At 43.5% G+C, this 25,564-nt stretch overlaps 1 protein-coding gene and 1 pseudogene across 16 annotated transcripts in view; both read right to left on the minus strand.

The window, feature by feature from the left end:
• Nucleotides 1-25,295, minus strand: part of Ttc23l (tetratricopeptide repeat domain 23-like) — a 61,738-nt gene extending 36,443 nt beyond the window's left edge. For 8 of the 16 annotated variants that reach the window (NR_197339.1, NR_197336.1, NR_197340.1 and 5 more), the window contains exons 1-6: nucleotides 25,131-25,219; nucleotides 18,369-18,549; nucleotides 13,989-14,112; nucleotides 5,790-5,946; nucleotides 4,530-4,655; nucleotides 1,342-1,519 (exon numbers count right to left, since the gene is read on the minus strand). Coding sequence is in view for 5 of the 16 variants with exons in the window: in NM_001433220.1 (NP_001420149.1) it covers nucleotides 1,342-1,519; nucleotides 4,530-4,655; nucleotides 5,790-5,946; nucleotides 13,989-14,112; nucleotides 18,369-18,549; nucleotides 25,131-25,186 (822 nt within the window). In the remaining 11 variants the exon portion in view is untranslated. 16 annotated transcript variants of the gene reach the window in all.
• Nucleotides 11,500-13,631, minus strand: Dpy30-ps1 (dpy-30 histone methyltransferase complex regulatory subunit, pseudogene 1; annotated as a pseudogene).
• Nucleotides 25,296-25,564: the final 269 nt, after the last annotated feature.

Here is a 25,564-nt window from a genome sequence, read left to right on the forward strand (position 1 = left end):
TTTGGTGTTCCTGTAAACATTGATGTTGATTACTTCATTCTGATTTGACCACACTTTGAAGAGATCCTCAGATTCAAAGCTCATGCCTTTCTCCACAGGCAGTGACTCCGGCACCAGGACAGAGTCCTCTAATGCAGCGTTTCTCAAACCCTTTCAAGGGGGTTGCATACCAGATATTCTGCATGTTAGATATTTACATTATGATTCATAACGGTAGCTAAATTAGTTAGGAAGTAGCAATGAAACAATTTTACAGTTGGGGGTCACAACAACAGGAGGAGCTGTATTAAAGGGTCACAGCATTAGGAAGGATGAGAACCACTGTGCCAATGTTTCTCCCCACTGCCTAGTGTTCACAGTCTTGGGTTGTCCGATTGTTCGCCACATCTCTTCTTTGCTAGCTGGCTTTTCACATAGACTACAGGGCTGTGTAGCTACTTTTCTGGTGCAGCAAATCCAGCATGTGAGGCTCTCTGAGGCTCCCGGCAGCACTATAGCCTTTCATCCAGCAGAGAAAGGTGAATTTCACTAACTCTTTCAAGTGCACTTTAAATGGCGATGCCTTAAATGGTTTTCACAGTTGCAAGGTCAACATTTAGGCCTAGGTTTTGGTTTGAGTATTTGTCAGTTAGTTATCTCCAAGTAACATACGCCATTGTTACCTTAACCTCAGACTTGGAGACTGAACCATCTGCAATGACCTTAAAGGGCAACTGACACATTGTGAAAACTAGCATGGGTTTTCATTTAAAAGAGCCCTGTTGTTTTAAAAAATATTTTATGTATTAGTATTACTATTATTGTGTGTGTGTGTGTGTGTGTGTGTGTGTGCACGCGTGTGCGCGTGCAAATCCACATGTACAGACAGACACATGTGGAGGCCAGGAGGCCAGAGGGCTACTTTGTGGAACCTATTGTCCCATTCTGCTTTCAAATGGGTTCCAGGGATTAAACTTTGGTCACCAGACTTACATGGCAACCCCCCGAGCTGTCTCAGCAGTCTACTCTTTTGTCTTCTCTGAGGCCAGCTCCTACATGTCTCCCCCTTGGGGTAGACTTAAGCTTGATTTCCTCCCAGCACTAGCCAAGACAACAGGTTCAGGACGGGCTGTGTATCTCCTGCTCATCTCACAGTACATATATGTTCACTGGAATCAGGGATCCCTGCTCAGGTTTTTAGGTTTGAGGCTGTTGTATGGGACTGGAGAAGACTTGAGGCTAATGTGAAACCGATTCTGCCCCTCAAGATGTTAAGGTTCATATAAGGACCCAACCTTAATCCCTTGTTATGACAAGCAACAGGGCCCAGGCCAAACAGAACCACCCAGGCGAAGAACCAACCTGCTGCAGATACTGGATGGCCTGTTCGTGGTTCTTCCTCAGCTGCTCAATCTGAGCGATTTCTTCATACAAACTGATCAGATCTGATGTGTCATGACCCTTGGCCAGGATAACACCGCAAATTGCCTTCTCAAAGTAGGCCAGGGCCAGGTGCATCCTGTGCATAGCCAAGGAGGCTCTACAAGACAAAAACGAAGGTGGAAAGTCACACAGAGGTCACTCACTCTGCAGACACACATGGAATTAATTCCAGGAAGTAAAGAATTTGTCTTCATAGGCCAATCAACTGGACAATTGGCTCAAAACCCAGCCTTGCTGTGAATAAACTCCCATTATCCTGAATTTTGCCCACAAGATCCCACAGACTACCACCACTTGCTTAACCCACAGATATGTTTTATTCTTGTATAATTTTTAGAAAAATATGAATGGAAAATGTCACTCGGAAATTCCTAAGGTGGGATAATTTGCCCATAAGCACAGACTGTGGATCTTGTAATGTTAATAACAGTCTTCAGTGAAGGTAGCATGAAGACCAGCCCGTGACAAAGCTTGTGCCGGATAGGGTGCATCTATGTGAGTCTGACAATCTGAACATATCTTACTCATGTGATCGGTTTACATGGGAGACTCATAACTGGCATAAGTAGCAGTTATACATGTCAGGCTGTGACTAAGGAATTAGAAGCTGTGACCAGCGTGCCACATACCTCTTCTGGCTCACAAATGGACCATTTTTTTCACTTTTCTTCAGGTCAGTCTGGAAGCTTCTCTCTAAGGCTTATCTTGGACTGCAAAATTAGGCCCCAATAGTGGCTTCTCCAGAATTGTCTTGTATTATCCATCTGTTCTCTTTATCACAACAGAAGACACTAAGACCCTGTAATATTCAGTCTGAGACTACCTATCAGCAGAAAAGATTTCTGAAGAGTTCCAGAGAGCACAGCCTAGGTTAGGAACTGGAGAGCTAAGACTGGAGAAGGCAGGAGGTTCTGAAAGCTGCTACTGCAAGACCTTCAAGCCTGGGTCACGAAGGAGAGCTAGACAGCCATCAATGCTTAAGGCTGAGGTTCCTGGCTCCTGAGACTCAGGAGAAGAACTATCATGTATTGAAAGTTGATGGGATTCCAAATCTACAGCAATATGATTCTGCCAGAGCAACTAGACCTACCAACGACTGGCTTCTAAAACCATGAAGCTAGCTGTTAGATCTTAAAGCCTTTGGGTTTGTAAACCTCCCAAACTCTTGGCTAAAAATGATGGCCCATGCCTGTATTTCTAGCACTCTTAAGGCAGAAGCAGGAGGATTATTATAAACTTGATGGCAGCCTGAGCAACAAAGTTAGATCTTGTTCCAGTAAAAAAAAGAACTCAGGGTTGCATATTTGTGATTTGCCACCTAAAGAGAGCAAGAGGCCCATGAGCCAGCCATTTCGGAAAGACTTGTCTTCTCCTGAACATGAGAGTGAGTGACAAAGGGCACTGGCAGGCTGTCTGACCATTCCTCATCACAATCATCTCTTCTATCAAGCAGAAAAGTATTCTTTTTGACCAAAGGCGTTTCTCTTGTTCTTCAGACATCAAGCTTGGCTCCCACCAAGAGCCTTGAGAGAGATGTTAGGAAGTTGTTTGGTCCAAATGACCTTGCCTTATTGTCTCTACCCTTCAATAGGGAAAGGCATCACTAGATATTGTCTTTACTATAATTTGATCCATAAGAGCAAGGATAATAATAATGATGATGATGATGATGATGATGATGATGATGATGATGATGATAATGTTATGAATTCAGATGCTTCAGTGATAAGCCAAGCTCTTCAACTTGTTCTATCACCTCAGTTAATATTTCTGTACCTTATTTTCCTATCTGTAAAATAAAAATATTAAGAATTCCTATTCTGATAGGTTGTAACAACAACTGAATGAAATACAGCTTCAGAGCACTCAGAACAGGGTGTGGTATGTGTTAAAAGCCTAGGAGGCATTCTAACAGTAGGTACACAAACAGATACTCAAAGATTGAGCTGTGAATAAGCAAAGCAAACACTAGGATTGACTGTGAAGAGGAAACAGTTTTGTTTCCCACAGGGCAGGCACCTTTGAGTGCTGTCCTCCATGACAGCAGGAGACATTCACCAGATTCTAACTATGGCCCACCCTATGGACTTGTGTTTACAGGAGGCAGATGGGACGCCTGGGTTTCATTTACTTACCATTCGGTCATCTGTCCTACCGTGCCAAGTACTTATAGTTTTTGGAAAGAGATTTCTTTCAAGGATGTGAGGATATTTGAAAAATCTGGGGAACAGTAAACTCTCCTTATTTCTTTTCCCTGATAATCTGATGGGCCCACTTTCCTCTCTAAATACTCGATTCTCAGAGGATCCTTAACTCAAAACAGTTTTAAGTCTTGTTCTGGCTTGAACAAGTCCCATGGGCTTTGTTTCTACACAGAACACAGCTTTCTTCAAAATATGTGTGCCTGTACATTGCTCTGATAGTCTCCAATTAAGTGTCCTAAGTGTTCATTTCTTATCTGTTAAGATGCCACATTGGATGATAAAAGAGGCCACTGAGAAAAGTAATCAATCCCAATGTGGTGTGTGTGTGTGTGTGTGTGTGTGTGTGTGTGTGTGTGTGTGTGTGTTCAGATCACAGATTTAATATGTACAAGTTACCTTAAACCAGTGATTCTCAGCTTTCTTCATGCTGCAACCCTTTACTATAGTTCCTCATGTCGTGGTGACCTCTAGCCATAAAATTACCTCACTGCCACTTCCTAACTGTAATACTGTTTCTCTTATTAATTGTAATGTATATATCTGACATGTAGGTGGAAAAACACTGCCTTATACCAACTGCTTAGCCAGTTTGGTCTCTTGCTGCTCCTCTGAGGAAACCACTATTACAGCTGAACGGAAACTGTCTAAGTTACCTGGATCTAACACTAAGGCTAAACCTAGAATGAACGGGTAAAAAAGAATCTATGAGAAAAAGATAACTTTAAAATCAAGTCCCACTCCCAGGAAGCTTTTTCTTGATAAATGTGACCTCTTTTATTATTCAGTTGACCTCTGGGCTTTTTTGGTCTGAATATACACCCCGCCCCTTTTATCAGGCCACAGAACAGAAAGAACCCCAGATCTCATTCAGGAAAGTTTCTGTTTCTTCATGGTTGATCTTACCTGCCCAAAGCAATGGTTAGGTCTTTATCCGAGACTTGGATTTCATAAATGCTGCCGTTGTTTAATTCTTTCAGTTCCTTCATATTTCTCTGTGCTTTCTGCAGGTGGATGTAGGCCTGTTTGCCAGTGAAGCAGTCAAGGGTACACTAACTGTTCTTATATAGAGATAGCAACCTATAAGCTAACAAAAGGGGCCCCTGGGAAGACAAATCACTCTTTGCAAATGAGCATTTCACTGCATTCTGTCATCTCCGTGTGTATGTCATCAAGAAGGGAGAATTCTCTGGAAAGGAACAAGGCCTGCGTTTCCTACGGTGGCTGCCTGAATCCAGGTCTGGAGTGGTGAGTGTCTGCAGGAATGAACAGAAACTAAATTCTACTAGATTTCCTTTAGCAACATCAACTGCCAGACAACAGTTATTCATTTTAACCAAATTGTTTCATAATAGTGGGAAAAGAGAGGCAAGGGACTTTTTGGGTCATTTAGAAAAACCCAAGAAAAGCAAGTTTGGGGCCAGAGGCAAATAACAGGGAAGAAAATCCCCTTAATTCCCAAACATCCTTCCATTTCCCGAATTTCAGCCTCTCCCCGCTAAGGGTGTTAACAGCGGAAGACCACGTCTAGCAAGCTGACCGCAGAACGGATAGAGAGGCGGGTGTGTAGATGGGGGCTGCTGAGCTCGGAATGCTCCAGATTACTCAGGAACTGTACGTCTCTTGCCACCTTCTAAGTGGGGAGAATATACACAAAGACCAAACCCACAAGTTTCTTGAGAAAGACAATGATATCATGTCTCTCTGTGGTGTCCTGAAAGGTCTGCATGACACGAGCTTGGACACTAGTGTGACTGTTGGGAGAGAGTAGAACCTGCATGAGGCGATGGGTCTGGTCATGGGCAGAAGGCTTTGATCACTACAGTGGGAGTCCAGCGCCTTCCCCTTTCTTTTTTTATATGTATGGGTGCTCTGTCTGCATGTACGCCTGAGTACCAGCAGGGGCCATCAGATCCTTTTATGGAAAGTTGTGAGCCACCATGTGGCTGTTGGGAATTGAACTCAGGGCCTTTGGAAGAGCAGCCAGTGTTCTTAACCCCTGAGCCATCTCTCCAGCATCTTCTGTGTTCCTCATCGTTTCCCTGGCTATGGGGTAAGTGGTTCTGCTTCAGCAGTCGCTCCTGCCATGATGCTCTCTGCTACAGACCCATCTGGCATGTGGTCTGTAACCTTGATCACCAGATCCACTTGAGAAAGAAAGGATATTGGTTTTGTAGGAGCCAGGCTATCCCCAGAGTATAATAGAGTATGACCAGAGTTTCCAGAATTTCCTTTTTCTCCTTGTCTGAGGTCGTGTTTCGCTTCCAGGTCAGCAGTGTGTTCCTGGCTGACTCGGCATGTTTCTTGGCCTGAGCTGGGAGGCCTGAGGAAGTTAGAGAGGGAATATCAAGGGGAAAAAAAGACATTACATAAGGCATGTTCCAGTCAAAGGCACTCCTGAAAGAGAAGAAGGTGGGCAGTGTGGGTGTCAGGTATTTGGAGTATGTAGACAGAACAGTTCCCTGGGTCTAACCTAGGCCTAGTAAACCGGATTCTCTAGAAGAGGTCCAGGAGACTCAAACTCCTTGAATGATCTTATGCAGCTTTCCCGGGATTGATCTTTGGATCCCAGTTTGAAAATCACTAAGGTCCGGGGATGGGAGCTGAGTAACTCCTTCACAGTTCTGCTGAAAATGCCATGTGACCTTTTCAACTCGCAAAGCTTCTCCAACCTCCACACAGCAAATGACACTCATCATGAAAGCTGCCCTTACCAAGCACATGGAGACACGCACACAGGGCTAGTTTTCAAGCTTTCTGGAAAACACATTCTACAAATACAAGGCTTTAGGAGTGTAATCACTTCCATCCGAGATTTCTTTTTGTCCAACCCGAGATGAAGTTGGCCATGCTAATTGGTCACAAACACACACAAGAATCCAATTTCCAAGTGCAGTAGGGCCCCTCACTAGGGAGACACAAGGAATGCCAAACCCCAGCTAGACAGAACTGGCGGGGGGCAGCTCTTGTTTTCTAAGGAAAATTGTCTTCCTAGGAGTTTTCCTAAGCTATTCGTGCACTCGACAGAGGTAGAACACAGGCTACTGGACTACTGCCTCATCGTCAACCCTAACTCCCATCTTTCCTGTTTCTGAAAACAAGAGCTATGCTCACTCTACTCTGTCTCTGCAGGCATCCAAGGCTGGTAAGCATCCTCATTCCTGCCAAGTAGGCCTCTCATTCCCCTAATCCTCTCTTCACACCACTGGCTCAGGCCTACAAACTTGTTCTGCCTTTGGCTTTGGAGCATAGTGTCACAGCATGGGTTCCACTCAGTTTTCAACAAGGGTAATTGGAAAGGACTGGTCTTTGGTGCCCACAGCCCTCAGACTTCTAATGTGCAAGACCTCCTTAGTGTGCTACAAGGAAAGGAGCTCCCTGGACCGGCTCTACAACTCTAATCTCCGCCTTCAATCACAATGCTTGCTTAACCTTTCCCTTTACCTGCCCTCCTAGGTTAGGAACAGCACCGTCCTTAGTCCTCTACATAAACGAGGTAAAATTCAGAGTGCCTGCAGGAGCCTGAGTCAGTGATTACAGGGAAGTGTTGAACAGCAAAGTGGATTCAAAGTTGTCCACTGAACATCTTAGTATTTTGTTTTGCTGTGGGCAGATATTTTCTAATGTCCCCCAGACCCCTCTCCGGTTCCTCTCTGGATTTTTGAGACAGCATTTCTCCATATAGCCCTATTGTCCTGACTTGCTCTGTAGATCAGGCTTTGAATTCAGGGATCTGCCTGCCTCTGCCTCTTCGTGCTGGGATTAAAGGTGTATGTCACAATGCCCGGCCTCTGACGTCTCTTAATATGATGCAGGCCAGAGGAAATCTGCTCAGAGTGACCCAGTCTTTTGAGGTCACTATAGTCACTCAAAAGCAGTTACCTTTGGTCATCTTTTATGTTTAAGAAGTTATTATCGAACCAGAGACCTATGTCAAGGGTTAGACTTCTTAGAATTAAGTCCTGACGGCCATGTACATGTGGCCTTGAACAAACGATTTAGTTTACCTTTGCCTCAAGATTTATCTTCCTAAAAGATGCTAACGAAAACATTTTCCATTTTGACCTCAAGGGTAAATGTAACCCATGAGAAGGATTCTGTGGTACTGGGATTGAGTCTGGATACAATTAACAACTATTATTCCCACAGTCAGTTGCTTCTCTTAGCGAGACATTTATTGCATCTGTCTTAAGTTTGATTATTTTTCATGGTCGTGTCTATAGACTCTCTCAAGTGCAAGCTCATTTTAAGCCACAGTTATGCTTCCTGCAGGTCTAGATCATCTGCAGGAGGATCTGTTTGTTTGTCTGTCCGTTTGTTTGCCTTTGATTTAAATCATTCTCTGGTGGCTGTACCAGGTTTTTTTCTAATGAGAGAAAACAGGTCTCATGACTGTTACTCTTTCTGGTTTTGTAGCACTTAAAACGGAGCTATGAATACCTGGACAGCTCCCAATTACAACAAACTTACTCATTAATTTATTGTCCTGTTAATAATAAGCAAAACAGCAGGAAATGGCCTGTCCACATACCATATGCTCCTTCCTGTGCACTTGGAAACAGCTCATCATCAGGGGCATTTGGAAACAGTTCTACTTCTGGCATCCTTAACTTTAACTCATCAAGCAACAGCCACCTACACATTCTGCTTTAAGCAGGCTTCAGGCTCCCTTACGAACCCCATCCAATCCATTAGTCATAGACTGACTGAACAGGCTGTCACTATGTAGCCCAGGATGGCTTTGGTCTTATGATCCCCTTGCCTCAGTCTCCCTAGTGGAGACTGCTGTTATGTGTGAGCATGCCCAGCTACCCCATCTTTTTTTTTCCGGAGCTGGGGACCGAACCCAGGGCCTAGTGCTCTACCACTGAGCTAAATCCCCAACCCCCAGCTACCCCATCTTTAAAAACCCTTTCTGTGGTGGTTTAAATGTGAATGGTCCCACAACAGGCTCATATATTTGAATGCTTGGCCACCAGGGAGTGAGGCATGACTTGAGAGGAATTAAGAGGGATGGCCTTGTGGGAGGAACGGTGGCCATGTTGTGTCACTGGGGTGGAGCTTTGGGTTTTCAAATGCCCAAGCCAGTCCCAGTGTCTCTTCCTTCTTATGGCTTGTGGATCTAGAGGTAGACTCTCAGCTACTTCTCTAGCAACAAGCCTGCCTACACATCACCATGCTCTCCTCTAAGATGACAATAGATGGAATCTCTGAAACGGTAAGCAAGCCCCAATCCAGTACTGTTTTTTGGGTTTTTTTTGTTTGTTTTGTTTTGTTTTTTTTTAATAAGAGTTGCTATGGCCAGGTATCTCTTCAAAGATCACTGAATAAGATACTTCCAACATTCTTTCCCAACTTGCTCCCTCCTCTCTGCCTAAAATATTAGTTTCTCTTTCTTTTATAAAACAAAACCTCCTCTTCCTCTCTCTTCTCCTCCTGACATTTTTAGCTATCCCTCCTCTCTCCCTTTATCTCTTTCATTATATAGTGTATACAGCATGTAGTTCAGCTAAGCAGAGTGGCACATGCCTGTCATTTCAGCACCCAGAAAGCTTAGACAGGAGGATTATGGGTTTGAGGCTAGCCTGGTCTACAAAATGAAGCACTGTCTCAAAACCAATCAAACTAAACCAACACTAGTGAGTGTACAGTGTACCTCTGGTCCCTGTTCCTTGAACTTATCTCTGGGAATCTGTCTTTTTGTTGCAACTTCTGTGGGCGACCATTCTCAAGTTTCTAAAGTCCTAACAAATACATCAAATCAGGGTTCTTTAGTCCCCCACCTTGCTGCAGCTTTGGGTACCCTTATTTACTGGATCTGTCTAACCAATTCTTGCTAAGTCTTTCCCAAGGCTCCTTGTCCCGATTCGTTAACATGTTCACTTTCAAGTCTCTAGATTGTCCTCTTCTCTTTGCATCTCAGTAACTTTCTGAATTCCTGTAATTACAACCATTCAACGCTTACAACCTCCATATCTCTTGGTTAGCCTTAGTCTCAAATTGTCCTGATGCTTATGATTTTCCTTCGTGATCCCCAATTTCTAACACCAAGTAAGAAGGTAGTAGGTTTCCCCATTTCAATTCAAAATCAACACACCAAAGCCTGGACCCAGCCAGGACTGGTACTGCATGCCGTCAATCCCAGCAGCAAGAGGCAGACAGATCTCTGTGAGTCTAAAGCCAGTCAGAGCTATATAGTGAGACCCTATCTCAGAAACAAACAAATAATAACAAAAACCCCTTCTGCCTGATAATTCCAGTCTTCCTTCATGACCTATTCATCAATGAAAATTGCATCTTTGGGATCAAGGTCACCTTTGGGAATTCACCTTTTCTTTTGCTGTGTGTAGGGAGACAGGGTATTATGCAACCCAGGCTAGCCTTGAACTTTGGCTTCTAGGTGTGATCCTCCTTCTTCATCAGCTTCCTGGCTGCTGTGGGTTACAAGCACTTGCGGCTGTGCCCTCATGTGCAGTAATCATTTTAGGATAGATTATTATTTCTATGACCCTCAATTGCAGTAATCATTTTAGGATAGATTATTATTCCTAGGACTATAAAGCAAAAGCCAAGCTAGCACTTGGAGGATGGAGACAGAAGGACCAGGAGTTCAACATCATCCTCAACTACGGAGTGAGGTGGAGGCCAGCCCAGGCTATATACTACATCTTTTTTAAAAAAGGTATATGAGGGGTTGGGGATTTAGCTCAGTGGTAGAGCGCTTGCCTAGGAAGCGCAAGGCCCTGGGTTCGGTCCCCAGCTCCGAAAAAATAGAACCAAAAAAAAAAAAAGGTATATGAAATGGCCACCCTGAGGACTCGTTTCCAACCTGATTTACTGTCATCACAAACATGCTCTATTGTATTTTTTTCTTTTCTTTCTTGAATATTTTGTTTATCCCCCCCTTTATGCAGAAAGAACTGAATCCTACTTGTGTGTGCTTCAGTGTGATTCCCGTTTCCCTACAGATGCCTTTAGATATTTCCCTGGTTGTATACAGAGGTCCCTCGTGCTCTTTAACCAATCATACTCCCTTTGTGTTTGCACTCCTGTTCTCCATTGACAAATTCTTTGTTGTTTATCACATTTCCTGCCATAAGCAGTCTTCAAAAATAGCCTTATCTCTATGTCGTTCTAAGAGGGCACTTAGAAAAGATGCCTGGGAGTGGGACTTGATTCTAAAATTATCTTTTTCTCATAGATTCCTGAGTTCTTACTTTTTCTGTCCATTCATTCTAGGTTTAGCCTTAGTATTAGATCCAGATAACTTAGTTTCCATTCAACTATCAGTGAGTTTTGTTAAAGGGATGCTGTGGTATTTTCATCAGCTTGCAGCAACCATCCTATATCAGCACAAAGTTCTTGGCCCATGTTTAAGCACCATGCTTTTTTATCTGCCCAGCACATTCTCCGTTCCAAGTTCATCTTCCTGCTCCATATCATGCGTAGATAGATAATTCCCCAGCTATCTAAACAGATGCTGCTCATTGCTTTGCTAAGCCTTCAACTCTGCCCAGGTCTTTCACTAGAATGTTACCTCCCACAACATGTTTTCTTCTGCCAACCACACCCTATTCATTTCCAATATGCTTTCTTTTGTTCTGTTGTTTTTTAAGGGGTTTTTAACAGCTTATGTTGAAGATGTTTTTAGGAACAAAGTCAAAAGACAATTTGAGCAAAAAAATTGCCCGGATGATACTCATTAAATAAGTATGGTGATTAGATCAGGCAGTGATCTGCTCTCTTCTGCAACTCCAGAAGTGGGTTCTGTGGTCCTGAAGGTTCTTAGACTTCCAGAGTGGGGAGGGGAATCATGGCAATGAAAGCTGCCAAGTAATCATATAAATCTACAGTAGCAACCAAATGTTTCTTTCCTTCCCAAGAGATCAATTTTGATCTTTAAACTGTGCCTTATTTTTTTAAAGATAAGATGCTGCAAACTCGATGGGATTTGGTCTTTCCTTTGCAAGCACAGCAAGTCCCTGTAGTAAGATAGGTACAACTGTCTGGTCCAGGTGGGCAAGGACTGTAGATCCACCTTCTGTTTTTATGACTTTTCTGTGTTAATCTTCTCAGTCTCGACTATTCTTTCAACGCTGTCTCTGAGCCCGTACTCAGAGTGAAGGTTTCCTGTGTCTGTCCCTCCAGTATCTGCTCTGACTCCGTGCAAACTGCAATCAACCGGATACCAGTCTTGCACAACAAGAAGACCTATATGTTTTCTTGAAAGCATGCGTGCCACACACACGCGCACGTGCGCACGTCATCTACTATTTGCTGCCTCAGCCACGAATGACTTTATTCAACCTTTCCAAGGGCTTTTCTTTAGATCACCCTGATCTTACATGCCTGCAATCATAGGTCTCTGGGTAGCTTCACCTCAGAGTGTAGACCCATTATATTCTCAGTGTGCTCTTCCTGGTATTTCTTTTGTATGTATAAATTCCTCACAGAATATTTAACAATGGGCTGTTCATCGAGAGATTTTGGTGTTGACATGCACATTCCAATGCAGGAATGTACACAGAGGAAAATGAAGAAAGTGGGTCTGATCTCTGGAAAACTTGCACATGTGCAGCCAGGTCTGAACACACTTGTGGATGCTCCCTCCTTCCCTGCAGCAGGCTGTTCATACAGTCTGTCCATCTGTCCATTTTAACAGTATACAGGATTAATAGCAACAGAAGTATCCGAGAGGGTCCTTTATCCCTTTCAAAGGTCTATAACATTGAAAGATTTGTTGTTCTAGTGCAAGGGCCAAACGCTAGGAAAAGCTTAAAGAGAGACTAAAGACTACAGCTGAAATCTGAGATATGGGCCTACTCCCAAAGAAAGGTCATAATTAGTGTATTCTAGAAAAACTCTTGGTTCAGTGCCCGGGACTCAGGTTTCAAGTCTAGGTGCTTCTTTGTAACTAGAAAATTCTACCATCTAGAGAAACACAAACAAAACCCTTCATAGAATTTTCATTCTTCTAATTTTTTTATCTCAGATGTAGTTTTCCACTCATGTATCAGGGTGAACTGTGAATTTCAGAGAAAAGGCTGTCAAAACCATGTTTTGTGAGATCACCCCCTTACTTATTTAGACTCAGCTCTGAATGGAACTGGAAAGATAAAACTCAAAGTCAACGTGTGATTGACAATGCAAACAGACATGGGGCACACTTCTTGAGTAGCCCTGCCATGAATATTTTCCACCCACACCATAAGAAACAGCCTCTGGCATTATTCTAAGATCAGACAACTCATCCTTCCACTTCATACCGGATGTCTCCTCAAGTCTGAATTCTAGTCAGATAGTCTGTTGGGTAGTGACCATGAATCTGGGCTGTCCCATGGCCCAGACAGAGCTTTTATCCATAACAGTGACCCAACTTCCAACTCTATTGGGTCCCCAGCCTTGACCTTATTTGACCACTGACTACCAAACTGCCCCTACCAAGACAGACCACACTTCCTGTGCAAACCCTGTGTCCTTCCAGGACACAGCCCTTCCATTTTGTTTTCTGCCTCCTCTCCTGCTGCCCATTCCTAACACCCTTGCTTTCTGCTCTCATGTCCTCTGCCCTCTTTCCTGATCCAGCTTGTCTAATCCGATGGCTTCCATTGCTACTTTCAACTGCTCACCCCAACTCATCTTCTAGCTGCAGGTCTACTTTTCAGTGGCCAACTATCCTAGTTTGCTTTCCACTGGTGGCTAAACATCATAACCAGAAGCACATGGGGAGGAAAGTTTTATTCAGCTTTCAGTAAGGGCTCTTACCCTTCAGGTCTGAAGAGAGCATACAACGTTCTGAAAATGGAGTTTCATATAGAATGTCCACTTCCCAGTTCCCACTCGCCCTTGTTTCAGAAGTGCCTCAACCCATTGAAGATATTTATTGAGCTCTTACTAAAAAGTTCTGAACTCAGAACCTTTCCTTAGGTTCCAGTTTCAGCAAACAGATTCCAACTGGCAACCCGTACCAGAGCAGGGTATCTGTACAGGGTTTTCCTGTGTAGTCATGGCTGTCCTAGAACTCACTCTGTGGACCACCAGAGGTAGTCCAGGTGACCTCAGAGATCTGTTGGCCTCTAACAGATTAAAGGCATATACTATCACCACATGGTGGTCTTCAAGTGATTTATGAGGACTAAAAAAAGACTACCTTGGCACACATCGAACATTCAATAACTTGTCATCATCATCCTCTTTATCACTAAGGTACACGATCTCCTTTGCCCATGGTCTCCCCACTTTCTCTTTATAAGGTGTGGTGTGAAGTTATGAGGGGGTCCCCCCAGTCATCCTAGACCCCCAGGGGATGGCTAAGTTTGGTCTCATAGGCTGGCCCGTCAAAATCTGGCTGGGGAAACCAAGTACCTCTCAGTGTCAGGTAACCATAAGCCAGATTGGCTAAAGCCTGTGCACATTTCCAGTGTTCTTTCCCAAAAACAATCTGAGAGAGGATGAAACACCGAATCAGCTCCTTGTTTGCTTTGGTACTCTGCAAAGAGGGGAAAGGTGTTTTAGGGAACGGAAGACAGGCTGGGGTCCACTAGAGGGTAGGATGGCACTGGCATGGTATTCTTGTCCTCTCTCATCACACTGAATCTGCTTTGCTCCACCTTCTATGTATATCCTGAAACCAAGTTCTTCTCATTTCCACTTTGAGTCTCTCAGCCACCCCTGTCTTTCATGTGACTCAACAGTACACTCTCCTAACTGCTGCCACCTTGGTCCTCCATGTTCTTCCAATAGCCAGAGAGCTTCCTTTAGCACTTCGTCATGGAAGACTTTCATTACGATTAGAGAGTGAGGCACATGTCTTCCTCAGTTTCCTGTATCTTGTACTGTGAGTCCTATGAAAGCCTAGACTCCTTCCTTTATACCCTTACCTTCTATTACACTGAAGTCTTTATTATTTCATCTATTAATATGTCTAAAAGATGTGAGATTAGAAACAACTATAAAATCATTTCACCAAATGTTAGCAGTGATTTCTTAATATCAAATAGTGTCATAAACCTAATATTTTGACGTTTTTGAGGATTTGTTTTTATTGTTGTTTGGTATTCAGACAGTTTTGCTATATAGCTTAGGCTGATCTTAAAGTTCTGATTCTCCTCCTCCTCCTTCCTAAGTGGTGAGTGCTACCATGCTCTTATCTTTTTAAAAAAAGTACATCTACTTTATAAGTATGGCATGATGGCATGATTGTCTATCAGAAGGTAATGCTTGCTTGTCTTGTTTCCTGACTGCTAGCGCACATGCATAGTTCCATTCACAACAGAGTATAAGTAGTAATTTCCTCATTCTCCACTGCTCCCTTAGCTGGGATACTTCTCTGGGGAGATGGCTGAGTAGGATGGGCACTGGCTGCCTAAGACGGCAAGCCTGGTGATCTAAGGTTCGATCTGTGGATCTCATGTAAGAGTGGAAAGAGGACAGCTGTTTCTACAACCTTCCTCTCTGCTCTCTAGATGTGTACCATGATTCACACACCACACACACACACACACACACACACACACACACACACACACACACACACACACCAATAAAAATAAAACAAATTTCCCCCACCTAATTTCTGGCTACCCTATAGAGCAGTTTGTGGTGGAAAGGCAGGACACATGATCATTCTTTCTCTTTGCCTACCAACTTTCAGAATAAGTTCATTTGTTAGCATCCTCCAAGTGATCAAGTACTTTACTATAATTATTATAAGATGAAATGCTTTTGAACATTCTATGTGGTAGCATAATCTTTTAAAAGTATAATCAGATTATGTGACTGTCCTGTATAAATTATTCTTCGTATTTTAAATTAAATCCAAAATGATTACCATGGCCTGCACAGCTCTGCTTGGATGACCTACACTAATCTTATGACTGTGTGCTAACTTGTTTATTTCTCACCTTTCTTCTGCTACATGCACACTGTCCAGATGAATCCTGAATGGGGCAGAATAATTTCCGCTGTAGAATGCCTGCTTGTGATGCCTTTTTGTACTTTGACCTCTCTCTTTACTTTTGCTTTGCTCTCCTCACAGGCTATCCTTGTCTACTGTTCTAAAAGAGCCACTCACCAATCCTTGTCTGTCTTATTTTCATCCACTGTACCCCCATATGATATTGCATCTGGTTTGTTTACTATCCACCTCCCCAAACAGACTATAACTTCCATAAGAAGTTTAGTCCAGTTGGACTTGGTTATTCACACCTTTAATCTCAGCATTTGGGATGCAGAGGTAGAGGCAGAGGCAGAGGCAGAGGCAGAGGCAGAGGCAGAGGCAGAGGCAGAGGCAGAGGCAGAGGCAGAGGCAGAGGCAGAGGCAGAGGCAGAGGCAGAGGCAGAGGCAGAGGCAGAGGCAGAGGCAGAGAGGCAGATACATCTCTACGAGTTAAGGGTCAGCCTGGTCTGCATAGTAAGTTCCAAGACAGCCAGAGCTGTACAGTGAGACCCTGTCTGAGAAAGAGAGTGGGGGGGGAGGAGGAAGAGGAGGAGGAAGAAGAGGAGGAGGAGGAGGAGAGAGGAGAGAGAAGAGAGGGAGGAGGCAGAGAGAGAGAGAAAGAGAGAGAGAATGAGAGAGAATGAGAGAGAGAGAGAGAGAGAGAGAGAGAGAGAGAGAGAGAGAGATATTATCCTTCATAGTCACTGTTTAAAGTCTGTGCACCAAGGATGTGTGTTCAGCATCCAATGAGTGGATCGTCTTTTGGAATGAGGATAGAGTAAGGCAAAGAGCTGAGCAGACAGCTCTAGAAATGATGAAATGCATATGTTGCCATCATTTCAGTGACTTCACATAGTCATTCACTGGCTACTGTGGTCAACAAATCCAGAAATCAGTTTCCCGGTGGAATGGAATACCACTTTAAAGGATCAAGAGCTGGAGTTCTAGCACTATTGTGATGTTCTCTGGCTATGTGATGCTTTGGGGGTACTCACTGAGATCCCAGTTTCCTTTCCTGAAATTTGGGAGCCTATATATCTAAAAGAGTTATTGTAAGAAAATAACTAGGTCATGTCCACATGATCCAAATTTGTTAAAAGTGATCTAATTATATTCCACTTAAAATACTGTAACACTTCATATGGGTCCACAGACTGCCTCCTCCTGGCTCCCACATTTTCTTCTTTACCCATCTGCATCTGCATCTAAGGATGCAAGCCACAGGCAAGGGGCATTTCCCAATACTTCAGAAAAATGCAGTCAGCATTCATTATGTCAGAGTTCATTATGTGCTAGCCTTAGCAAACATTAAGTTCTATTTTCAGTAGAAAACAAAATACCAGAACTCCCAGAAGCTCTGATTTAGACTGGCTGGCCCTTAACAGTATGAATTTACACCATACACTCCTTGCCCCAGGGAAGAAGACACAACTAGTGTGTGCTTTAGAAGCCACACCTCCACAGTGGCTTATGGCAGTATCTTGTCCTTCAGCACTGTGACATATAACTCCTACCATATAAATATTTCCATTACCTAAACTGGCTAAGGATTTTCAAACTGGGAAGAGCTGCTCTCAGTTGGGGACTGCTCAGAGCAGAATGGCCTCTTGTGCATGTCTGTGGAGAACTGTCTTGATTGCTAATTGATGCAGGAGGGCCCAGCCCACGGTGGGCAGAAAAGGCCTAGGCAGGTGAGTCTAGAGTCTATAAGAAAGCTAGCTGGGCATGAAAGAGAGCAAACTAGAAAGCACGTTTTCTCCATGGTTGCTGCCTGTGTCCCTGCTTGGGTTCCTGCCTTGACTTCCCCAGTGATGGGCTGTTACAAGTATAAGCCAAAGAAACTGTTTCTTCCCATGTTGCTTTTGGTCATGGTAACAGTAAGAGAAAGCAAAGACATACACTTGCACAGTGTTGAAGGTGGCACATCTGTGTTGTCAGAACTGATATTTCCAGAATGCATGTGTGAACTGAGGAAGATCTAAGCTGTGGTGATTGTCGACTCAAAGTTCTCCGGACAGTTTTCAGAGACAGGCTTACAGATACCCCTTAGAGGCATAGACATTGTTTGCCTCTAAGGGCCTTCTCAGCCTTCTTTGAGTCCTCTCCGTTTTCCTCACACATACTTGAGAATCATTTTCCTTTGGCCATGAATGGCTGGAAGTCAGTGTAGGAACCTCTCTGTTGATAAATTACAGTCTGTAGCAGGCTGGTGGCTATGTCTTAACGAGGAAAGCCAATGTGTTGCTATCTCAAGATCTTAGATTTTAGACACTTTTTCTTTATGTTCATTCAGAGATCTGGAGGCCCAAGTTCTTGACTCAGCTTTAGAAATGCTTGGGACCTTCACCTGGCTGCTCACCTTTGCCTTGCTTCTCATGCTTTGATTCATTCTATTGTGGCCATAGCATTCTACCTACAACAAGTGTCTCCTTGACCACCACCATTCTCCTGCTTCACTATCCTGACCCTCTTCTTACACAAGGATCATGTTAAAATCTTGCTATAAGGATTAAGAGACTTTTCAAGTAAGGCTAACCAAACAGCAACCGGATATGGCGAACACTGAATTTTTAGTTAAAGGCTTGGTTAAAAGTTAAAAGCATAAGCCTTCCTGTGAAGACCAAACAATGAGGAGGAGAGCTGGAGGGTAGGCTGGCTCCCAAACTGTCCTCTGCCATGTTCTCTCCAGGTTACAACTCATTACGTTCTCCTCACATGCTTCCCCCTGTAGTAAAGGTAGGCTATCTGCTGTCACGTGCACACTTACAAATGGCAACCTAAACCCAGCACAGATTTTGTTTGTTTACCATTTTCTCATTAATGAATTGATTAATCTTCTTCTGGGACTGAGCTAACTTCTGTTTTGGAATAGACAAACAGTCAATGGTCTCTGCTTCCTCAACTGCAGTGTCTTCCTCAGTCTCTCCAAATTGACAAGTAGTGAACAAGTCATCTGTCTCTTGTGCTGGGATTCTGGTTTGCTGTGACCTGAGGGCAGAAGAGGGGCAGGGGTCAGGATCCTCAAAGACACAACGGTAGCTACGGTGTCACGGCTCGGGCGCTACGGTGTCATGGCTCGGCTAGTAACCTGCTTCCTAAGTTCTGGTGAGATAAGGATATACAGTAAACACACTACCCTCAAGACCCAGCATTGAAGACAGCCATGTGGGAGCTCAAAGTAAACATCTTGTAGACGTGTCACCTTGCGTTAGAATCACGGCCTTCGGACCCTCTGCTGGTAAGCTAGGTAACTTTACATAAGTCATTGTGTAAACGACTTCTCTGTAAATGTGGGTTAAAGCGAACACCTGCTTACTGTCATTAGAAAGGACTAGCAGAGGTGATGCCCATAAATCACTGTCTCAGTGAGCCACATTTTGCAAGTGCCTCCTTAATGTTCGCTATTATTTCTGCTATTGGCTCCATGATTTGGTTTCTACATCTACAGCAACGAAGAGTGTTGAGTTAGGTCTTGAAGATCCTACAGTTAAGACACGGAAAGGGACTAATACAGTAAACTTGGGGGCGGGGACCAATATGTGCAGGCCAGCTGACTTCTCAGCTCCTCTTTCATATATCTAAAAACCATCAACCTGGAATTTGTAATCAACCAGAGAGAATGCAGCTTTTGGCAAGAGAGAACTACATGCTAGGTCAAGTGTGGACTGAGAAGCAAGAGGCTCTTTTGTTGTGTTAGAAATAGAAATCAATGTGGTAAGAAAGAAAGAACCAAGCTGCAAATTCTCCACAAACAACCACATGCATACTCACCTACGATCTAGATAACCACTTCTGATGGCCAGGCTGATAGCAGTTGTGAAGTGGGTAATGAGAGGAGTACACAGAGACAAAAGAGAAGATCCTAACATCGCCAGAAAAATTAGAGTGATCTGGAATAAACCGAATTCTGACATCATAAGAGGAATAATACTTAGAAATGTCTCCCGAGGAATCATTTTTGTATTCACAATGCCTTTTAAGAATTCAGACACTGAAAACTTTTTAAGTTTGTCATGCTTAAGCAATTGTAGGGACTCCTACCTATAATCCCAGGAGACTCAAGCAGAATTATGAGTTCAAGACCAGTATGGGCTCCAAAACAAGATTGTCTCAAAAAAACTAACCTTTAACACTGATTACTTGGGTAATTCATATTTACTGCTTTTTTAAAGGGGGGAGTTGAGGAAGGTATGACAGGAAAAGAAAGGTCAACTGTTATCTTTTACTCCAAATTTGAAAATTTACACAAAATCCAGAATCTCCTTTCAAATGACATACCCAGAGACAAGCAGGCATGCCAGGTCATGTGGCGAGAGGAACACTTCAAGGCAGGTCAGGGAGGACTGAACTTGCCCTAGATGAACATGCTTTTAGTAGACCATGAGAAAGGCTGGTGGTTGAAGGGCAAGTGATGGAGTGGGCTCTCATCCGTCTACTGAATGTGCTGCTTTCCTTCTATACACAGCCTGGACGTCTGCTAGGAAATCTCTCTCAGAAGCAGTGACCAAAGCAGTCCACTTCAACTCTACATGTGTATCATATGTACTTTAAGAGGATTCTCCCTTGGTAGGTTTCTCTGTGCCCTTTTCAAAAGCTCTTTAACGTTCTTTTATCCTTCTCCATATGCCCTACCTTGTCCTACCATTTCCCTCCCCATGCTCATTTAACCCTTTCTGTTCTGTTGCTTTCCTTACTACCACAGGTTCTCTCTCTCCCTTCTTAAAAGCTCTTCTCCATGGCCTCGTACCAGTTTCCTGACATCTTTGGGTATTACAATGGAAACATACATAATTGAAGATCCAAAGCTAATACCCACAGATGAGAGAAAGCATGACACTTCTATTTTCTGGGTCTGGGTTTCCTCACTCAGAATGACTGTTTCTAGTTCCATCCATATACCTGTGAATTTCATAATTCTATTTTCTGAACAACTGAATGACATTCCATTGTGTAAATGCACTACATTTTTATTATTGATTCGTCAGCCAATGGACATCAAAGCTGTGCTCACTTCCTGGATATTGTGAGTAGAGGAGCAATGAGCATGAATTAGCAGCTATCTCTGAAGTATGATTATACAATCCCATAGGCTATATGGCTGGATCATGTGATAAGGTGAACTTAAATGGAGTTACCCTATGACGGGGGGTGGCAATGTTTTTATTAAATCTGAGGGTCATAAATGGGCTACTTCTCTTGGAGTTGTTGGCCAGTGAAGCCCTGTAGATCTGCAAACATTATGGGCTATTGAGAATGGCTCCCATAGGTTCATATATTTGAAGGTTGGTCCCTAGTTAATGAACTATTTGGGAAGGATTAGGAAGTGTGGCTTTGGAAAAGTTGTGTCACTAGGGGGTGGGCTTTGAGGTTTCAAAATCTATGTCATTGTCAGTGAGCTCTCTCTGCCTCATGGTTGTGGTCAAGATGCACACTCTTGGTTGCTGTCCCAGCACCATGCATGCCTGCCTACAGCCATGCTCCCTGCCATGATAGTCATGGACTCGCCCTCTGAACCTGTAAGGCTCCCAATAAACTCTTTCTGTTTAAGGTGCCTTAATCATCGAGTCTTACCACAGCAATAGAAAAGCAACTAATGTGTTTTACACTCCTCCTCCCAAAAACTCAGGGATCATTTCAGAAGTGAGAGTGGAAAGACTTTAAGAGCCAGAAGTGGTAGATGACTACAACGAAAGCATTTTCTGGACACAACAGGGTGGCTGCATTTATCAACTCACAGCCATTGTGATAGCAAGTACAAGACCTGCACAAGCTCAAGTTAGGCAAAATCCCAGCAGACAGAGAGGAGAAGGGCATGAAGTCTCAACCCTAGCTGAACTGCTACTGGCAACTGATGGTTTCTGGGAGAGGGAGTCAGTTCTCTTTAAAGATGTCACTCCAGTGAATGGCTACACACCCAAAAGCTTATGGTTAGTACAAATGGGACTTGATTTTTTTTAAAGATTTTATTTATTTTATGTATGTGGGTACACTGTAGTTATCTTCAGACACACCAGAAGAGGGCATCAGATCCCATTACAGATGGTTGTGAGCCACCATGTGGTTGCTGGGAATTGAACTCAGGACCTCTGGAAGAGCAGCCAGTGCTCTTAACCGCTGAGCCATCTTTCAGCACCCATTTAGTTGTTTGTTTGAAGAAGACAAAGTTGGGTGGGTCAGAAAGTGGGTGGGATATACATTGTGAGAATTCTCTAAGAACTAAAAGGACACTACAAAGAAGGTGCAAAAACTTCCCCAAATTTCTACTAAAATGTAATTCACATTATAGTCTAACTTATTCCTCCCTCTCCAATCACCCCTCCCCACAGCTTTCCCCTCAGGAGCCCCCCAGGGAGTCTTCTTGGCCTTCTAAAAGTAAATCCCACTGAGGCTGAGGCTGAGTCACGCTTATTTCTCAAATCCTAATACCTGTCTAGTTCACAGTAAATTCAAACAATTTGCTACACAGCAAACAAGAATATGTATGGAAAACAACACACGTCTTTGGAATGTTTAAATGCCAAGGAGCGGGGGAACCTGGGACAAGAGATTATACACCCAGAAGGGCTAACGGGAAAAGTTTTCCCTCAATAGGAAATTTTCCTTGAGCTGCTTATTTCATAGATGTGGAACAGAAGTTAAATCCATTCATTCATGAGAGAAGTCACTGAGTGTGGATGTTAAAAAAATTGTAAGCTCCAATATTTTTAAGGCTTGAATGAGATTGTGTTGAGATTGAGGCAGCAGTTTGCAACAATCATCTCAAAACAACAACAACAACAACAACAAGACAAACAATGAGGTCTTCGAAGGTGATTTGAGAATAGCCCTGAGCTAGCTTTGAACATTCAGCTAAATAAATAAAATAAAATAATGTTGGCAACTGAGACAGGACATATGAGATATCTCACAACAATTTTCCATAACAATTGAGATATCTCATGACAAGTATTCATGACAATTGAGGTATCTCAAAGGAAAGTCAGAATGAAAGGAATGGGTAAGTGGGACGATGCCTTCCTAGGCTTGTGACGCATTCTGTCTGTTGACATCATAAATACGAATCCTGATTGGTAGTATATTTAAAGAACTGGGTTATCCCCACGATGCTGTATTGTTAACTCTACATTTTAAAGAGATTTGTTTATTTTTACTTCATGAGGGTTTTGCTGTGTGTATGCCAGTGCACCTTGTGCATGCATGTAGAGGCCAGATGGGGGTTTGGATCTCCTGGCTGAAGTTACAGATAACTATTAACTGTCACGTGGGAGCCACGGATTGGACTTTAGAAGAGTGTGCTCTTCACTGCTGAGACGGCTCTTGAGCTTCACAACGCTACATATTTTAAAGTCCTGTGTTTTCGTAGTTCTATAACATTTAACCTTACGATATTTCATGATGTAGTACATAATCTCTCTCCAGTAAGATATCCACTAGCCACAGGAGGCTATTGTGAGCCAGAAATGTAGCTACTGAGCATTGAGGTGTTCTTATAAACAGGCTAAATTTTTATGACTCGCTATGAAAAAAAAAGTATAAAATATTTAGCAGTTAGTGCAAAATATTTAGCAGTTGTATATAATATCTTATGTATACTGAAATAAGAGAGCGTTAAAATGAAATATGCTTATTTCTGTCCACATTTTATTATGTCTGTCAGAAAAGTTGAAATGGCCTAAGTGGTTGATAGCTGTTGTTTCTGCTGTATTTCTACACGAGGACCCTGGTACAAAGCAGGGTTCTCCTTTTAGGCTGATTCTGCCTCCTCGGCGTATTTGGCAATGTCTAAGAATATTTTAGTCACAAACCCAGGCAGCGCTACAGGCATCCTGTGGGTAAAGGCAAAGTATGCCTCTAAACCTCCCAAACGAAGGGTTTTCTAACTCAAAATGTCAACAGTGCCAAGAGTAAGAGATCTCCATATAGAGAAATGGCTAGTGGTTAAAAATAGACTACCTGTATTAAATGCCAGCTGTGCACCGCTGGGCAAACTGCCTATACTCCCTTCGATTTATGATTAGCAGCTGTACGATGCAGCCCTGATGATGTGAGGAGACAGGCACACAGAATCTGCTAAGCATTGCTTATTAGGATGTAAACATTTTTAGTAGGACTTGTTAGAAGCACTCACTACTCTTCCAGAAGACATAGCTTAGTTCCCAGAATTCACGGCAGGTGGTTTACAATTCTCTGTAACTACAGCACCAGGGTATCCATCCCTCTTTCATTCACATTCCCCCACCCCAGAAAAACATAAAATAGTAAAAGTAAATCTAAAAATTGCTTTTATTTGTCCATTGCCTCTTTATTTCATGAAATCTTACTCCTTGGCTTTGTCATGTTTATCTCACTGGGTTCACTAGAGTTGTTATAAGGTTGCTTTGTAAATTTGTAATGTTGTAAACCTGAACCTCCTCATAAACTAGAAAAAAAATTATCGTCCCTCTTTGAGAGATTGTTGACCCAACTGGATGTTATCCCATAATATTATTAGCATACATCACAGCCATGGGCCTTTCTCTTCTGTTGAAAGTGCACGAAAAGCTTTTCACTCGAGCTTTCTTTAAAATGGCAAGTCCTGCCCCTTCTGGCGAGTGGCACCATGTCAAGGCACTGTCAGTACTTACAGGTGGAAGCAGAAGTCCCAGTAGGTGTCATTGCTAACAGTTGGAACGCAGATGGGGTCGGCTGTTGTTCTGTTTTCCCTCAGGTGGATGCTACTGACTTTAAAACTGCTAAATATAACTCTACAAATAGACTATGCAGACCAATGATTAGAGACTCCCCAGAAAAAGACATTGCAGGTGCTTATTAAGGTTATAATTCTTTCCCCTAACTTCTACTTTATATTACATCTCCAAAGTCTTATTTTGTCATGACACATCTTTTACATTTACTGGATCATCCAAAACTATCATGACCTAGTCAACCCAAATATTGTTTGGCAGCGCTAAGGGAAAGCTGGATCAAAAATTCTTCCTTTTCCAGAAGCCATACCACTATTTAATAGGAAGTTCTAGTCAAGAGCTAGAGGCTAAAACTCACGTTCCCACTTAGGCTGCTGCTTTTAGCAGTTGACAAAGTGAACCCCGTGGGAAGATGGGGGAGGGGATGTGGTTGATAATGATTTGTCAAACTCTAGCTCATCCCTACGCCTTAATGCACACTTTACTGAACAGTAACACCGTCGAGTTGCTCCCTGAAGAATACTGTGGTAGTTTTCCTTGATCCAGGATCCAGAACACCCAAAATTGAAAAGGGGCGGTGGGTTGTGGATGGGGCAGAAGGACTAACTTCTCTAAGTCCTACTTTCTTTCACATTTTGAGTTCTCCAGGTCCCAAACACAGTTCCCACGCAGTTGCACTGGGCCCTGGCTGGACTAGACTACCACCCTTGCGCGCCCCCCACCCCCCAAGGGTGTATTTCTCGCTGCTATTCTATTGTTGCTTCCTAACTGCGGAGACACCCCGGGAGCTCGGCCCCATTCCTGCCTGGTTTCTGGCGCCCTGCACCGGAAGCTGGGGAACACTTCTGGCTTGCCGACCCGGAAACACCTTCCCTACCCGCTCACCCGGCTAGGCAGTTCAGACCTCTGCTACCTCGGGCCCGTGCTGGTGCCCGGGCCATGTCGAGTCTCACCAAAGCTGGGCTTCTGGATCTGGAAATAATGCGTTGCCATGGGAATGGAACGCTGCCTTAACGCTGACCCTGGGGAGCCCCAAAGCGAGGCACTTCCGGCCAGCCAAGGGAAATGCGTTCAGCCTTGCTGCTGCTGTGGATGGTCCTGTAGTGCCTGTCGCACAAGGATATTATTTCTTGAAGATGAAGGAAGAGAGAATAAATCCTGTGGAAAAGGGAAGGAACTGTAGGCCTCAGGAGCCTGATGGCTTTAAAACTGCAATGTCTATGGTTGTTTTCCGCAATGATTCTTGGCTAACCAGTCCTCCCCTTTCCTAAAGCATCCTGCACCACCGCAGCAGTCTCCAGGTGTTCTGGGGTCATGGT

The sequence above is a fragment of the Rattus norvegicus genome, chromosome 2, assembly GCF_021556685.1.
Source record: "Rattus norvegicus strain SHRSP/BbbUtx chromosome 2, alternate assembly SHRSP_T2T, whole genome shotgun sequence".
NCBI classification, from domain to species: domain Eukaryota; kingdom Metazoa; phylum Chordata; class Mammalia; order Rodentia; family Muridae; genus Rattus; species Rattus norvegicus.